Source organism: Oncorhynchus masou, chromosome 14 (genome assembly GCF_036934945.1).
Source record: "Oncorhynchus masou masou isolate Uvic2021 chromosome 14, UVic_Omas_1.1, whole genome shotgun sequence".
Classification (NCBI taxonomy): domain Eukaryota; kingdom Metazoa; phylum Chordata; class Actinopteri; order Salmoniformes; family Salmonidae; genus Oncorhynchus; species Oncorhynchus masou.
This window is the reverse complement of record NC_088225.1, coordinates 6,430,730-6,445,477: the sequence shown is the minus strand read 5'-3', so window position 1 is coordinate 6,445,477 and position 14,748 is coordinate 6,430,730. Positions and strand designations below refer to the sequence as shown.

The window sequence follows — 14,748 nt, the reverse complement described above, 5'->3', positions numbered from 1 at the left end:
CAGACAGACAGACAGACAGACAGACAGACAGACAGACAGACAGACAGACAGACAGACAGACAGACAGACAGACAGACAGACAGAGAGAGAGAACATTCCTGAAGCGACTGCAGGCTACATACAGGCAGTGAATAGAGGCCCTGAAGACTTGCATTTAGTGGTGTCTGCTGCCTGCCAGTGCTGCTGGTTTGAACATTTCCTCTGAATCACCAGAAAAAGTATCCTAAATTACACCATGCCCCCCCTTGGCACACATTACATTATTAAACATTCTGAGGAGAAGAGGAGAGGAGGTGCATGACTTTACCAAAGAGTCCGTCTATCTCTAGTGAGCAACATCCTCTGCTGCTCTTCCATCCCCAGTCACTCACACTGGGTTTTGAATGTCTGCAATCTGTGTCTGCCATGTTTCACCAGGCCATTTGGCCCAGGAGGTCCTGTTATCCTGGGTGGCACAGGTGGCAGCCACTCTGTCATGATTTTAGCACCGTTACAAATGTCTGCTCGTGCTAAATATGAGTTTTCTTCTGCTGGGTCAATATGTCTAATAACTTATAAGGGTCCTGAAATCCTACAAATTAGGGTTGCTGGCCTGGGTGTTGGCTGAATTAGGGATTGACAACACAATCCTCAATAACAGAAGACTTGCTGGGAGCCCATCCAATTTGGGGATGTTGAGTACTACTACTGACCTAGTTACTGACATTACAGGGGACGGGGGCCGGCCCAGGTAGAGCAGCAGGCATGCCCCACAGCAGACAGACAGCAGTCTCCTGTCTCCATCGAAGCCAGCCAGAGGCCCAGTGAGCCTGTTTCACTGTAGGCCAGGGAGACCAGCCTTCAGCCCAGCCCGCCGCCATCGGTCAAGCGTCTGGCTGACGTGTTACATTTTTCCCGGTGCCTCGGATACACTTGGATCCACTAACAGGCCGGGTGGGGTGCAGTAAGAGTGCTCGTAAAGCACTGGGCATAAAATTAAGGCTTGTTGTTCAGATGGGGGGGGGGGTGCTTGGAGGGAAAGCGATGGAGGTGGTGGAGCTGTAGCCTTAGCTGATCCCAGCTGTCTGAAGAAACTCTAATTAGCACCACCACACCCTTATCGCTTGGAGGTGACGGGAGCAAATGTTCCTAGTGAACCACCCAGGAACAACCGCCTAAATAACATGGGAGAATGACTGTGTGACAGGTGACCGCCTCACCTCCTGGACCAAATGGCCTGGTGAAACATGGCAGACACAGAATGCAGACATTCAAAACGACAACAAAAACAAATCAACTCAACAATGTGTGAATTCAAGCTGCACTGTTATTCCTACACCCTTGGCTCCACCACCATAAAAAATCTGAACATTCCAGAATAAACAACAACAAAACAACCAATCACTGATAACAATTCAATATTGGGAAAGACAATAGGCTGCACAGGATCTAAACTGCATTATGATGAGAGTCACAGCATTCTCCCCCGATTTACAATCGATTAGTATGGGCATTGTCTTGACAGAAGCCAGTCCCTTCCTCCTTAACCTAATTTCTCATACACCTCTCTCTTCTTGACATCCCGAAAGAGCTTCATTCCCACGATGCATCCCACTAACTGATAAAAAAATGATAATAACACAGTAAGTACAAGGATGCAACATGTGACCTAAGTAGGACACCTGATATGCTGTTTTACCTCTATGAGACCCAGTATGATGCAGGCGGCACCCAGCCACACCAGGTTCCTCTTCAGGGACTCTTTGATCACCTGCACAAACCCCTGGAGGGACCACACACACACACACACACACACACACACACACACACACACACACACACACACACACACACACACACACACACACACACACACACACACACACACACACACACACACACACACACACACACACACACACACACACACACAGTGTTGTGAAACCTCTTCCCGTGACTAAATGAGCTGTTAATGAACTGTCTGTCCTCCGGGGACCACAGTGTCTGCAATCAGTCACTCAGAGAACCAGCTGATATATATTGACCGTGTTTAACTTTATCCCCTCGAGTCCCTGCTCGTCTTGCTTGCTGAATTGCAGACCTCCAGGATCTGAGTTAAGCATGACTAAAAGCTTGTTATTATAGGTTTTAGTGAAAAGACTCAGGGCATTTTAGATAAAGCCTCATTACTCTTAAGGGCCCTTAAAACCTCTTATCATTGTCACAGCAATTCCCATGTAGGGAATCATGATCACCTTTCTGTTAACCTCATCTAAGGCCTTTGTAACCCCCTCACCCTTCCCTGTGCTGGTTAACATTGACCCTCTGGTAGATGTTGTCTGTGATGACGACATTCACACAGGCCACAGAGAATCCGCATGGCAACAGGAGTGTGACACAAAACTAATATGCCCATGAGAGCCCTGCAGGAGCCAGTCAGTGTAGTTCTCTGCACCACAACAACAGAACTGAAACACACATAAACAAACTTTGATAGTGTATCTCACAGAGGCCATTCCCCTGGTAAGGAGTGAATAGCACGCTACTCACTGCATGTTGTAGATCATCGATGGCAACCTTATCCCTGGGGCTGTGCTGCATGATCACCTTGTTAACTTTCAGTGTGATCCTTCTCTCCACCTGCAGAGGGTGCAGAGGACACAAAAAGCATTTTCACCCTTGTCAATCAAGCAATACTAGTTGAATTCCCTGGAAAACATACAGTCTGCAGTAGATTGAGACAGCTGGGCAAAGAGTCATATTTACCTTGTTTCTGAAGACATAGAAGAGAATCCCAGACACTATCTGCAGGCTGAGGATCAGCATTAGGAAGTGTGTGAACTACAGAGTACAAACAACTAAGATGTTACTCTCCAAAAGCAAAATGCAAACGTGGCAGAGCTCAGACAGGTTATGATTTTTGTATGTGAAGATGGAACACGGCATATTAACGGTTCTCCAAAACATAAAGCCCCAAGTTACCATATCTCACACTGTACTACCCACCAATCCAAGGAGCAGAAGGCTGTCAGACCACGCCCCAATGCTACCCAGGAAGGCCAGCAGGGAGACGATGATGCCCACCACTATGAGGAGGATGGAGGTGTGAGACAGGCCCTGGGATATGTGGGTGAAAGACTCCATTTCTGTGTAGGTTGGCCGAGACATTGCCCCGACCAGGTCCAGGGCCAAGCCAGACACCTGGTGGAACATTAACACATGCCATATAAATCACAGGTTAGTCAAACAACTGTAGTTTTCTCAATATAACCTTTAAACCTCTTTAATGATTCACTCTAGAGCAATTGGAGTAAGTCAGGCACATATGAGTCAGTGGTCTAAATACCAGAGCACCTGCCCAAATTTGTTTTATGAAAGTGTCCAGGACAGGTAGTGTATATTTGTGCGTGTAAGAGGTGAATTTTTTTAAACCTTTATTTAACTTGGCAAATCAGTTAAGAACAAATTATTATTTTCAATGATGGCCTAGTAGATTAACTACTACTCAGGGGCAGAACAACAGGGCACCTTGTCAGCTCAGGGATTTGAACTTGCAACCTTCCGGTTACTAGTCCAAGACTCTAACCACTAGGCTACCCTGCCGCCCCAGATTATAGTGTTTAGGAGGATAAAGAAGAACTTAACCATTCTTCAGAAATATTTTCTTCCAAACTGAAAAGTATACAGGAATTTTGAAGTCCACGTTCGATATTTATCATTTTATAGTCACTTCTCGATATTTTTACAACTTTGCCTATACCTATATATTTTTTTCTGTACTATATCAGTTCGGCTAGGTACACGGGAACATTTTGGACTTCTTTGAATCGTTTTGACCAATATGCAGATCTAACTCTCCTGAAACTTGTACAAGCACCTGGAATTCCATGAATAGGCGGCTCAATTAACACAGCATTTCTATAGCTCCGAATGTCTATATTACTTGTCAGAGCGAGAGAGAGACGCAAAATAAGTTATCAGCAACACGACTTGGATCAAGCAAGTGGACTGTATCAGCTCGGCCTATCCTTGAAATGATCCGGTTGACACCATCACTACAATGAACTGTAAAACATACGGGATATGATGGGTGTAGTTTCATGAGTTCACCCAGTTGTTGGGATACTGTAACCCTGTTACATGTCAGAGAGAGCTGAGTCTCGAGACGTTGATCTAATTGAATTGAATAGAAATAGAAGCAAACGGGAGCTGGGAAGAGTATTCAGGGTCCCCCTCTCTCTCGTTTGATCTCGGACTGTTATTTATGACGGACTTGTTTTTGTCAACGGTCCAACACTCGGACTGTCGAAACAAACAGTTTAGACCGGGCAGAGTTGACCCTATGCGTTGATCTTGGGCCAGTTTCGCATTTCCCCTACTAATGATTCATGTTAGAACTGGGGAAGGGAAAGCTGTTGATTCTACCCCAGCCACGTAGCCTACTGAGCGAGGCAAAGAGCGTTTAAACAGTTTCACCCGGCAGTAAGTAAATCGGACTAAAACGGCAGAAAAAGCCGTACGAGATGCGGTGCGTCATTGTTGCTACTTGGGTCACAGTTGTTGCGCGTCATATTCAACACACACGGAGCAGTACTATTGGTTACATTTACACTTCGACATTCCATCCTTTGTCCATTTGGTACATGGTGGAATTCGGGATCAGAGGCCCTGCCACCTCTGGTGCCCTGAGGCTTGGCTCTTTTTCCATCTCTGGTCTATGGCCTATTGAGGATCATGCTCTTTTAAGAGGTTGGTTAAATCTATTTATTGTTTAACAATAATCTCCCTTGTTCCACAATAACATATTCGTTTACCATTTCCAAACATGTCTTCAAAGTATTATTTTGGTAAATTCAGGAATTTGTTTGGTAGTGGTATTGGGTTATGTGAGATTTTAATAAATGAGACCACCCCCCCTCTTGTTTTACACCCATCTGACTGGATCCACCACCACTGTCTGGGTTACCAACTCAGTTCTTGATGCCTTCTTGCTTGATACCTATTCTCCAAGGGCACCACCTGAAGCCCTCCAGTTTAGTACAGGCCTATCACTTTTTAGTCCAGCCCTCAGAGGCAGGTGCAGCTCATCCTTTATTCTGCTAAGCAGTCATATCACCAAACAATGGAGGAAGACTGGAGCTGGAAAGAGGCAAGTCAAGTCACATACACCTGTAGGGCATGATACCTCACAAAGCTATATAAATAAGGATACAGTCACCATGATGTTTTCTACGTAATATCTCAGTACCTGGTTCTTACATTTACTTCTATCACCCATCTCCCTCGGCTATATTGATATATCAATGTTGTGTTTTTGTTGGGTACATTTGACCAGTTGTGGAAAAATACCCAATTGTCATACATGAGTAAAAGTAAAGATAAACTTAATAGAAAATGACTCAAGTAAAAGTGAAAGTCACCCAGTAAAATACTACTTGAGTAAAAGTCTAAAAGTATTTGGTTTTAGATATACTTAAGTATCAAAAGTAAATGTAATTGCTCAAATATACTTAAGTATCAAAAGTAAAAGTATACATCGCTTCAAATTCCTTATATTTAGCAAACCAGACGGCACCATTTTTGTTTGTATTTTTTAAATTTACGGATAGCAAGGTGCACTCTCCAACACTCAGACATCATTTACAAACAAAACATGTGTTTAATGAGTCCATCAGATCAGAAGCATTAGGGATGACCAGGCATGTTCTCTTGATAAGTGTGTGAATTAGACCATTTTCCTGTCCTGCTAAGCATTCAAAATGTAACGAATACTTTAAGGTTTTAGGGGAAATGTATGGAGTAAAAAACACATTATTTTCTTTAGGAATGTAGAGAAGTAAAAGTTGTCAAAAATATAAAGTACATCTACCTCAAAAAACGACAGTATGTTCAAGTATTTTTACTTCAGTACTCTACACCACTGAGGTTTACTTTGCTAGTGACATTTATTGGAGGGGTTTGTTCTCTCAGGAGGCCCAGAAGAAGGTGTCAAGCTTCCTAGTGAAGCTGAGGCTGAAGAATGCGTTGCAGATTACTGATAACAGGTCCAGTTCGGAGTCAGAGCGAGCTAACGCTGAAGTTCGCCAGGGGGCAGTCATGCAGCCTTCAGTAGAGGGCAAAGCTATCCGCAGGACGCAAGGAACTATCCATAATAACTCACCGCAGAACTCCCCACCCACTGGCACTGATAAGAGTTGCAGAGGGGCAGAGGAATCGACATCCCCAGATAACATTGACAGCGACAGGAAGAAGATCAAGTTCCCACTCTTCACCAAGACAGCCGTGGCTGGGACCACCACCAACCCCCTTCTCACTGAGAATGACCGGCCCAGCGGGAAGCTTTCTGCCGAGGCAGAAAAGGCCCATAAGACTGTGATGGTGGCCGGTATCCCAGAAGAGATTGGTGTTGGAGCTAAGGTCATGCAGAAGACCTTACCGGCCATATCCAAGTTCAGCTGGTCACGGCCCAGTCCAAGTGAAGAAGATGACAAAGTCCAGGGCAAAGACAAAGACTTCCGCAAGACCAAACTAGGTGAACAGAAAGAAGATAACGTCCCGCCAATAGCCAAAGAACCTCAGAGAAAAGGGTCATCCCATGGAGCAGAGCAAGGCAGAGGCAGGGACTATAGCAGGGGGAAGGCGCCCCTCTCCTACGACATACAGCACAGACTCAACCAAGCCATGACAGATTCAGACAGACTCAAAGCTAGAGAGGTCATCAAGAGAAGCGGAACCATCCGCTGTGAGAATCTCCAGCAAAGGCCCAACCGACAGAAGCCAGAGTTGGAGCGATTCAAACCCAGGGATATCACCAAGAGGAGGGCCATCATTTCATGTGATGAGCTGCAGCAAAGGCCCCATCAGCCAAAGCCAAAGCCATATAAAGCTGCCCTGGTTAAACTCCCAGCGATTCCACGGTGGACGGGCTCCATCTCATATGAGGAGTACCAGAAGCTGGACCAGAAGATGCCAGACAGCACCATCAACACAGAGGACCTGGAGGAGTTCTTAAACTCACTGTCAGTACCTGCCCTCTGCTCCATACTTTACCATTCATATCTATTCTATTCCCCACAAATGTCACTGTTATCCTCTAACACCACTATCTGCTTGTGCCTGTTTGACTGTAGTGGCATTACTCATATTGAAGACCTGGCAACTATGGTGCCTGACGATCCCCTGATCGATGCCCAGTCTGATGGTAAGTAGCATGTATACTGTTAGCCTGTCTTATATTGTCGACTAATATTACCTACCAATACAAAAACATTTTTGTAATGAATGAATTGACAATCTTCTATTGTACATGCATTTTGAAGTGATGTTCCCTATGTTATGGGCAACAATCATATCTATTGTCTTTTCTGCCCCATGTAGCCTTCAAAGAAGTCTTTGAGCAGTTTGCAAAGAACAGCGATGGCTCTCTCAACGAGGAGGGCCTGGCGTCCACGCTGGACAGAGTGGGGATCCGTATCAGCCCAGAGGAGGTGAAGAAAGCACTGCAGAATGCTGACTACGACGGTATGTCTCTGCCTCAGTATCTGGAATTATCCCAAAATATAATAACGTGCTTTCCATTATAAACATGTTAGAACAGAATACATACAAATGGTTTGTGTCCCAAATGGACCCCTGTTCACTATATAGGGCGTGGCATTTGTACCCATATAGGGCTCTGGTCAAAAGTAGTGCACTATAGATTGCCATTTGGGGTGCAGCCATACACATTCCCTTAGTTGACATGAGTTGACAGGCTGGCTGACTGGCTGTTTTTGTTTCTTGGCTTCAGAGGACGGAGAGGTGGGGTTTCAAGATTTCCTGCACGTGATGGCGGACAGCCAGCGCTTCTCCAAGTGCTTGAAAGGTGAGGATCCCCGACTAAGATGTTGCCTTCACTAAACTTATCTGGATTCACATGTAAATATGAACATACGACTCACAGAGCTGCCATAGCGTTTGTGAGACTGTATTAAGATGGTGCTTACTGTCCTCTCTCTCACTCCTTTCTGAGCTGAAGGAGCAGACCCATCCCAGTCTGTTGAGGTGTGTGAGACAGTGTTTTACAAGGCCCTGACCAGGATGCTGGCTGCTGGTATCCTGTCCGGTGGTACTACAAGAGAGATAGTACAGTAAGCCATTCTAAGTCATGCTACTCTCTTCTCGTGTATGATTAGTCGGCCGACATCATGTGAAGCTATACATGAGTGTGTATTAACTGGATGTCGTCAAAGATTATGTAGGGTGAACAAGACATTTTCAGGGATAAAACAAAGAAACAACTTTTCACTGCAGTGTCTTATGAATTTTCGATAAACGTTATCTGTTCACACAGAAATAATACATTCTTGTGGTCAGCTGTGTCAGCCATATTTGACTGTCCCCGACCTCTGACCAGGTACTACCATAAAAAGACTCTGAGGCTCATCCGGCGGGCCGTGCGACCAGACAGGGAGGACGGGGACCAAGTTCTCACCTACTACACCAAGGGAGCTCATCTCATAGGCCTGAGGAGCAACCAGCTCCTCAAGTACATCCAGCCAGTGGGTGAGCGAACACATGATAACACCCAGCACATACAGTACTCCTTTCTCCCTCCTTCCTATATTCATATTGAACTGCTTCAGCTTTCATACTCTCCTAGTCAAATTTATATTGATTGGCAGAGGAGTGATGAGGGACTGTTGTTGTTTTGATGTGCAGAGACAATTGCCCAGAGCCAGAAGGTGAAGGATAGCCCGTACTTGAGGTGTCCCAGCCTGAACGTGGCCTACACCTCCTGGGACCCCCGGCGCATGTCACTGAACTCTGCACAGAAGGCCAAAATGGGCCGCGTGAAGTCCGTCCGCGTGAAGACCTGGAAGACCGCTGAGATCGAGGATCGCATCAGACAAGTAATTATCAAAAAAACATTTTCACATATTGAATTATGTGAGGAAATATAGAAAGGCAGCAAAAATATGTTTGCTCATCTTCTTGTATTTGTACCAGCTGTCAATCAAGCACCCTGGGATGGAGAAAATGGAGATGATCACGCCTGTGAAGATGAAGGTGAACATGTCCATGAAGGAGAGGGACCACCTCACTTACAATGAGATCAACCACATAAAGCAGATGGTAAGACGGGATTTGAACTGAATGTATGACAATATTGATGCAGTCAGTCCCACATTGAAGCTCTCTCTGTCTGTCCAGTCCAAATCAAGTCTGAAGGAGTACCTGAAGGACCTGACCCAGCTGAAGCGCAGGGACATGTGGAACTCCTGGGGCTCCCTTCAGTGTTACTGTGCCCTCCACAGCCGAAAGGACTTCCCCAAAACCTTCACCACCTACTCCTGGTCCTGGAGCGGCTGTCGCAACATGATGGAGACTGGAGACCTGGACACTCCCTGTAGGTCCGCCCTACGCCCCCATGTAGCCAACCACTGGAGCCCATCGGCAGGAAGTGGCGTGCCTCGTCCAATCAGGGAGGCTAAAAAGAGAAGACCCTGGCGGCAACCCCGTTGACAGGAAGAGCAGTACATTGTAGAAAAGAGGAATAACACCAATAGCAATCATAACAATACTGATACGATCAATTACTTTAACCACAAAGATCCCACCCACCCCCACTTCCTCTCACCACAGTCTCCTCTCCCCCACCCCTCCTGATCCCAGTCCCAGACTTCGACCAGAGCGGCTGTAGTTATGAGTGCAACAACCCCCCATGTTATGTGTACAAGCAGGACTGGCCCCCTAGCTGATCTGTTGCTCTGGGACTAACTTACATTAGCCTGCCCCTGAGGCCCCATGAGAGGGGGGGGGGTGGAGGAGAGGACATGCAGTGTCTCCCTGCTCAGCAGAAATAAACCCATCATCCCTGAAAAAAATAGCAGAATGAGTCAAACGAGTGTCACTGGTTTGTTTGAAAACTGCACCGTGCAAAAGTGAGGAGGACGAGGGATAGGTAGGGAGGGATCTGGGGTCGGTCTGCATGAAACCATGAAGGGAACTGAAAGAGTGTTATGGAAAGAAGTGGGAAGTGGCAGTGCTTTAGATGTTAAATAGAGCTAAATATATAAATAAATATATGTTGCCTGGATGATGTGTCCAAACAGTCATTTCCAATAACTCCCACATCAAAGAGCCACTTCTCCACTCTAGACAACCCATATTAACATCAGTCTATGAATAAATCTAAGGGTCCTACAAGGCCAAGGCCTGGAGCCTAGGAGGAGAGCCAGGACTGCTCATCCCCTTGGCCTGCTCCAACTGGCTGGGTTACACTATAGTCTGCCGATTAAGTCCCTGACTGGTCCAGGTCCTGATAGGGTCCTCAACTCTGATATCAGGCCCAAATGAGGAAGGGATCAGCGCTGGTCTGATCCATTCATTATGAACAGACTCAGTCTGATGTTAACCAGACATGGCGGAGCACACACACACACACACACACACACACACACACACACACACACACACACAGCGTACATTAGCCCTCCGCCTGGCTCCCATTAAGAAGATGACAGGTAATAAAATAAACCACAGTGAAACAGGGAGCTCTGTTGTTAAAGCTGTTGTGCTTGCATGTGTCTGTGCATTTGGCGACAGTGACACTGTTTACTCAGACGAGGAGTACTTGGCCTGATGGCCCCTGTCATCCTGTAACCCAGATGCTTTAGCAGTGTACTTCTCCTCTCTCGTGTTTACTGTATGCCGAGACCAGATAAGCACTATTATGGCAAACACAACAGTTTGGGCTCGATATTTTCTCAGCTAATTGGATAGTAGGACAATGGTCCTGCCTGGGAATCTCACCATGTTTTTCTCCAAACAAATCGATCATTGCATGGAAATGTAAAACTAGGTAAGGCTGGCCCGTGTCTGTTTCTCCGGGTGTCATGGGGAAAGAGAGAGGGCCCCCTAGTGCCTTTGACTGGTTCCTAAAGGATTATTGTTGTTTGACTGAGACCGCCTCTTCAGATGGTTTACCACAAGGGGGAGCCAGTGTATCAGCCCTTATTGTCTGGTTCAGTTGCTTCACTTCCTCAGATAAGCTCATTGACTTGATAATGACTTTAATTTGTCTCCATCTTGTTATAAAGAAGATATATATTTGATGGCCTAATGAATCTACTCTTTAGTATAGTAGTTTATTACTGTTGATATGAAGTCATAATATACTGTAGTGGTCCTGAAAGCTCTTTAAAATGTTACGCTTCAAATTCCTGATGTCAGATCTGTCAATATAATGTTTTGTAACATGACCTTGATGTTGTCAATGATGTTCACACCAGGCTTTTGGCTTCTGAGACCACTTCCTTATCCTCACCAGATGTTATTTCCACAGAGGAAACTTCTATTGATGTGTTGTTCACTAATCAGAGGTGAAGTCCAAGCAACAGCAGCATTGTGCCGGGCTTCCGCCTATTCATCAGTCCTCTCTCAGCTTTCATTATTACATTCTGTATCTCAGATCTTTAGTATTATTCTGTTTCTCTCATTCTCAGTTCTCTTAGTAAATGGCGACGACATATACCAGGTACACATTTCCCAAAAAAATGTGAAAATGGCATGAAGGCTATTACCAGATTCTTCACCGTCAGCTGCCTTTCTGGCTTCTGTCTTTAGATACGTTCCTGTCAAAGTGACCCGAAAGCAGCTCCAGCTGCATGTTTATCTCCAGACACATCTAGATGATGTTTAGACAGAAGAGTTACACTCAGCCACCCCAGGAGATATATAAAGGCCCTTTAGACATGTTACTGGAACCGTACATTTAGAGTGAACGTTAATACCCCGCATGCCAGCTGGGTGAGAGAGAGTAGGCCTCACTAAGGACAGACGCAACAAATGTAAACCGTTTTAAAAGTCATTAAGTCAATTGGTGTCATTGGTGCTGGAAAGTTTAGATTGTCTGTATGGATGCGGCTCCCTCCCATGAATTACCCAGGAGCCTCTCTGTCCTGCCTGTCGTTAGAGGCTCCCGCTGATGAATGAAGAAGTATCACCCTCTTTCCTCGTAACGAGCTGCTTCCAGCATTACTTGCCAAATGTTTCTCCAACTCTGTACTGTATGCTGTCCGTCTGTCAACACCGTTCTGATTCAAACTCCTGCTTTTGTTTGGAAGCCAAATTTGGTTAGGGAGTACAAATAGTTTTTTTTTGTTTGGATTCTGTCCTGCATAATAGGGCCTATATGAATGGTCCTGTGTATTAGCAAAATTGAGCACTTCTTGCTCTAGCGTCTATTTCGGATGCCAAATTAGATGTGTGGATGTGTGCACGGTCTACTCCGTGTGTGTGTGTGTGCGTGTGTGTGTGTCGCCTCATACGGAGTGTGTTGTAGCTGTGTTGTTGGACGAGGTAATAGGTTAAGGCATGAGGTTATCTTATGGATTTATCAAAGAGCCCCTATTACCTGGTTGACTCACACTCTGGAATCTGCCTGCAATCTGGACTCAGGGGTAGACGTAACATAGTAAATGAAAATCTGGGACACTCAAATGAATATGATATGTTACATTTGGTATGGTACGTATTCATTTGTGGATGTCCATCATCCATTTCGTATGGCATGTTACGAATTACAATTCATATGATATGTTACGAATTACAATTCATATATGTTACGAATTACAATTCATATGATATGTTACGAATTACAATTCATATGATATGTTACGAATTACAATTCATATGATATGTTACGAATTACAATTCATATGATATGTTACGAATTGCAATTTGTGTGATATGCTATGAATTGCAATTTGTACAATATGTTCAGAATTTGCCATACGTACAGTGCCTTGCGAAAATATTCGGCCCCCTTGAACTTTGCGACCTTTTGCCACATTTCAGGCTTCAAACATAAAGATATAAAACTGTATTTTTTGTGAAGAATCAACAACAAGTGGGACACAATCATGAAGTGGAATGACATTTATTGGATATTTCAAACTTTTTTAACAAATCAAAAACTGAAAAATTGGGTGTGCAAAATTATTCAGCCCCCTTAAGTTTATACTTTGTAGCGCCACCTTTTGCTGCGATTACAGCTGTAAGTCGCTTGGGGTATGTCTCTGTCAGTTTTGCACATCGAGAGAGACTGACATTTTTCTAATTCCTCCTTGCAAAACAGCTTGAGCTCAGTGAGGTTGGATGGAGAGCATTTGTGAACAGCAGTTTTCAGTTCTTTCCACAGATTCTCAATTGGATTCAGGTCTGGACTTTGACTTGGCCATTCTAACACCTGGATATGTTTATTTTTGAACCATTCCATTGTAGATTTTGCTTTATGTTTTGGATCATTGTCTTGTTGTAAGACAAATCTCCGTCCCAGTCTCAGGTCTTTTGCAGACTCCATCAGGTTTTCTTCCAGAATGGTCCTGTATTTGGCTCCATCCATCTTCCCATCAATTTTAACCATCTTCCCTGTCACTGCTGAAGAAAAGCAGGCCCAAACCATGATGCTGCCACCACCATGTTTGACAGTGGGGATGGTGTGTTCAGGGTGATGCGCTGTCTTGCTTTTACGCCAAACTTTTGCATTGTTGCCAAAATGTTCAATTTTGGTTTCAACTGACCAGAGCACCTTCTTCCACATGTTTGGTGTGTCTCCCAGGTGGCTTGTGGCAAACTTTAAATGACACTTTTTATGGATATCTTTAAGAAATAGCTTTCTTCTTGCCACTCTTCCATAAAGGCCAGATTTGTGCAATATACGACTGATTGTTGTCCTATGGACAGAGTCTCCCACCTCAGCTGTAGATCTCTGCAGTTCATCCAGAGTGATCATGGGCCTCTTGGCTGCATCTCTGATCAGTCTTCTCCTTGTATGAGCTGAAAGTTTAGAGGGACGGCCAGGTCTTGGTAGATTTGCAGTGGTCTGATACTCCTTCCATTTCAATATTATCGCTTGCACAGTGCTCCTTGGGATGTTTAAAGCTTGGGAAATCTTTTTGTATCCAAATCCGGCTTTAAACTTCTTCACAACAGTATCTCGGACCTGCCTGGTGTGTTCCTTGTTCTTCATGATGCTCTCTGCGCTTTTAACGGACCTCTGAGACTATCACAGTGCAGGTGCATTTAAACAGAGACTTGATTACACACAGGTGGATTGTATTTATCATCATTAGTCATTTAGGTCAACATTGGATCATTCAGAGATCCTCACTGAACTTTTGGAGAGAGTTTGGTGCACTGAAAGTAAAGGGGCTGAATAATTTTGCACGCCCAATTTTTCAGTTTTTGATTTGTTAAAAAAGTTTGAAATATCCAATAAATGTCGTTCCACTTCATGATTGTGTCCCACTTGTTGTTGATTCTTCACAAAAAATACAGTTTTATATCTTTATGTTTGAAGCCTGAAATGTGGCAAAAGGTCGCAAAGTTCAAGGGGGCCGAATACTTTCGCAAGCCACTGTATATGTTACGAATTCCAATTGGTTGTGGCCAACGTTAGCTAGGTGGGTAGGTGGCTTACACTAATGTTAGCTAGGCTAGGGTTAAGGTTAGGAGTTATGTTAAATATTAGGGTTAGGGTTAGCTAACATGCTAAGTAGTTGCAAAGTAGCTAAAATACTAATGTCCATGATGAGATTCAAACACGCAATCTTTGGGTTACTAGGCATCAGCGTTGTATACTAATCCATCCACCCCTATCAACCACCCTCCTTTCGTTTTTGTCTTAAGTAACCTTCCGTCTTATTTAGCCACACCAAACGTAACAAATCATACTAATTCTAGTGTCCCGGATATTCATTTACTATGTCACATCTAGTCTATTAG

General features: G+C 44.6%; 1 protein-coding gene across 1 annotated transcript; it reads left to right on the top strand.

Moving 5' to 3' along the window:
• The first annotated feature begins 7,123 nt into the window (after nucleotides 1-7,123).
• On the top strand, nucleotides 7,124-9,925 carry LOC135553688 (EF-hand calcium-binding domain-containing protein 3-like). Its single transcript, XM_064985639.1, has 8 exons — nucleotides 7,124-7,180; nucleotides 7,357-7,500; nucleotides 7,769-7,843; nucleotides 7,991-8,108; nucleotides 8,375-8,523; nucleotides 8,680-8,870; nucleotides 8,968-9,093; nucleotides 9,172-9,925. The coding sequence occupies exons 1-8, from the start codon at nucleotides 7,141-7,143 to the stop codon at nucleotides 9,481-9,483; spliced, it is 1,155 nt and encodes a 384-aa protein (XP_064841711.1). The 5' UTR covers nucleotides 7,124-7,140; the 3' UTR covers nucleotides 9,484-9,925.
• Nucleotides 9,926-14,748: the final 4,823 nt, after the last annotated feature.

Excerpts from the sequence above, each read along its gene's own strand:
- LOC135553688 (XM_064985639.1), top strand. The coding sequence starts at position 7,141 with ATGGTGCCTGACGATCCCCTGATCGATGCCCAGTCTGATG. Across the intron at positions 7,844-7,990 it reads CTTCTCCAAGTGCTTGAAAG|CTGAAGGAGCAGACCCATCC; the intron begins GTGAGGATCCCC and ends CTCCTTTCTGAG. Across the intron at positions 8,524-8,679 it reads CAAGTACATCCAGCCAGTGG|AGACAATTGCCCAGAGCCAG; the intron begins GTGAGCGAACAC and ends TTTGATGTGCAG.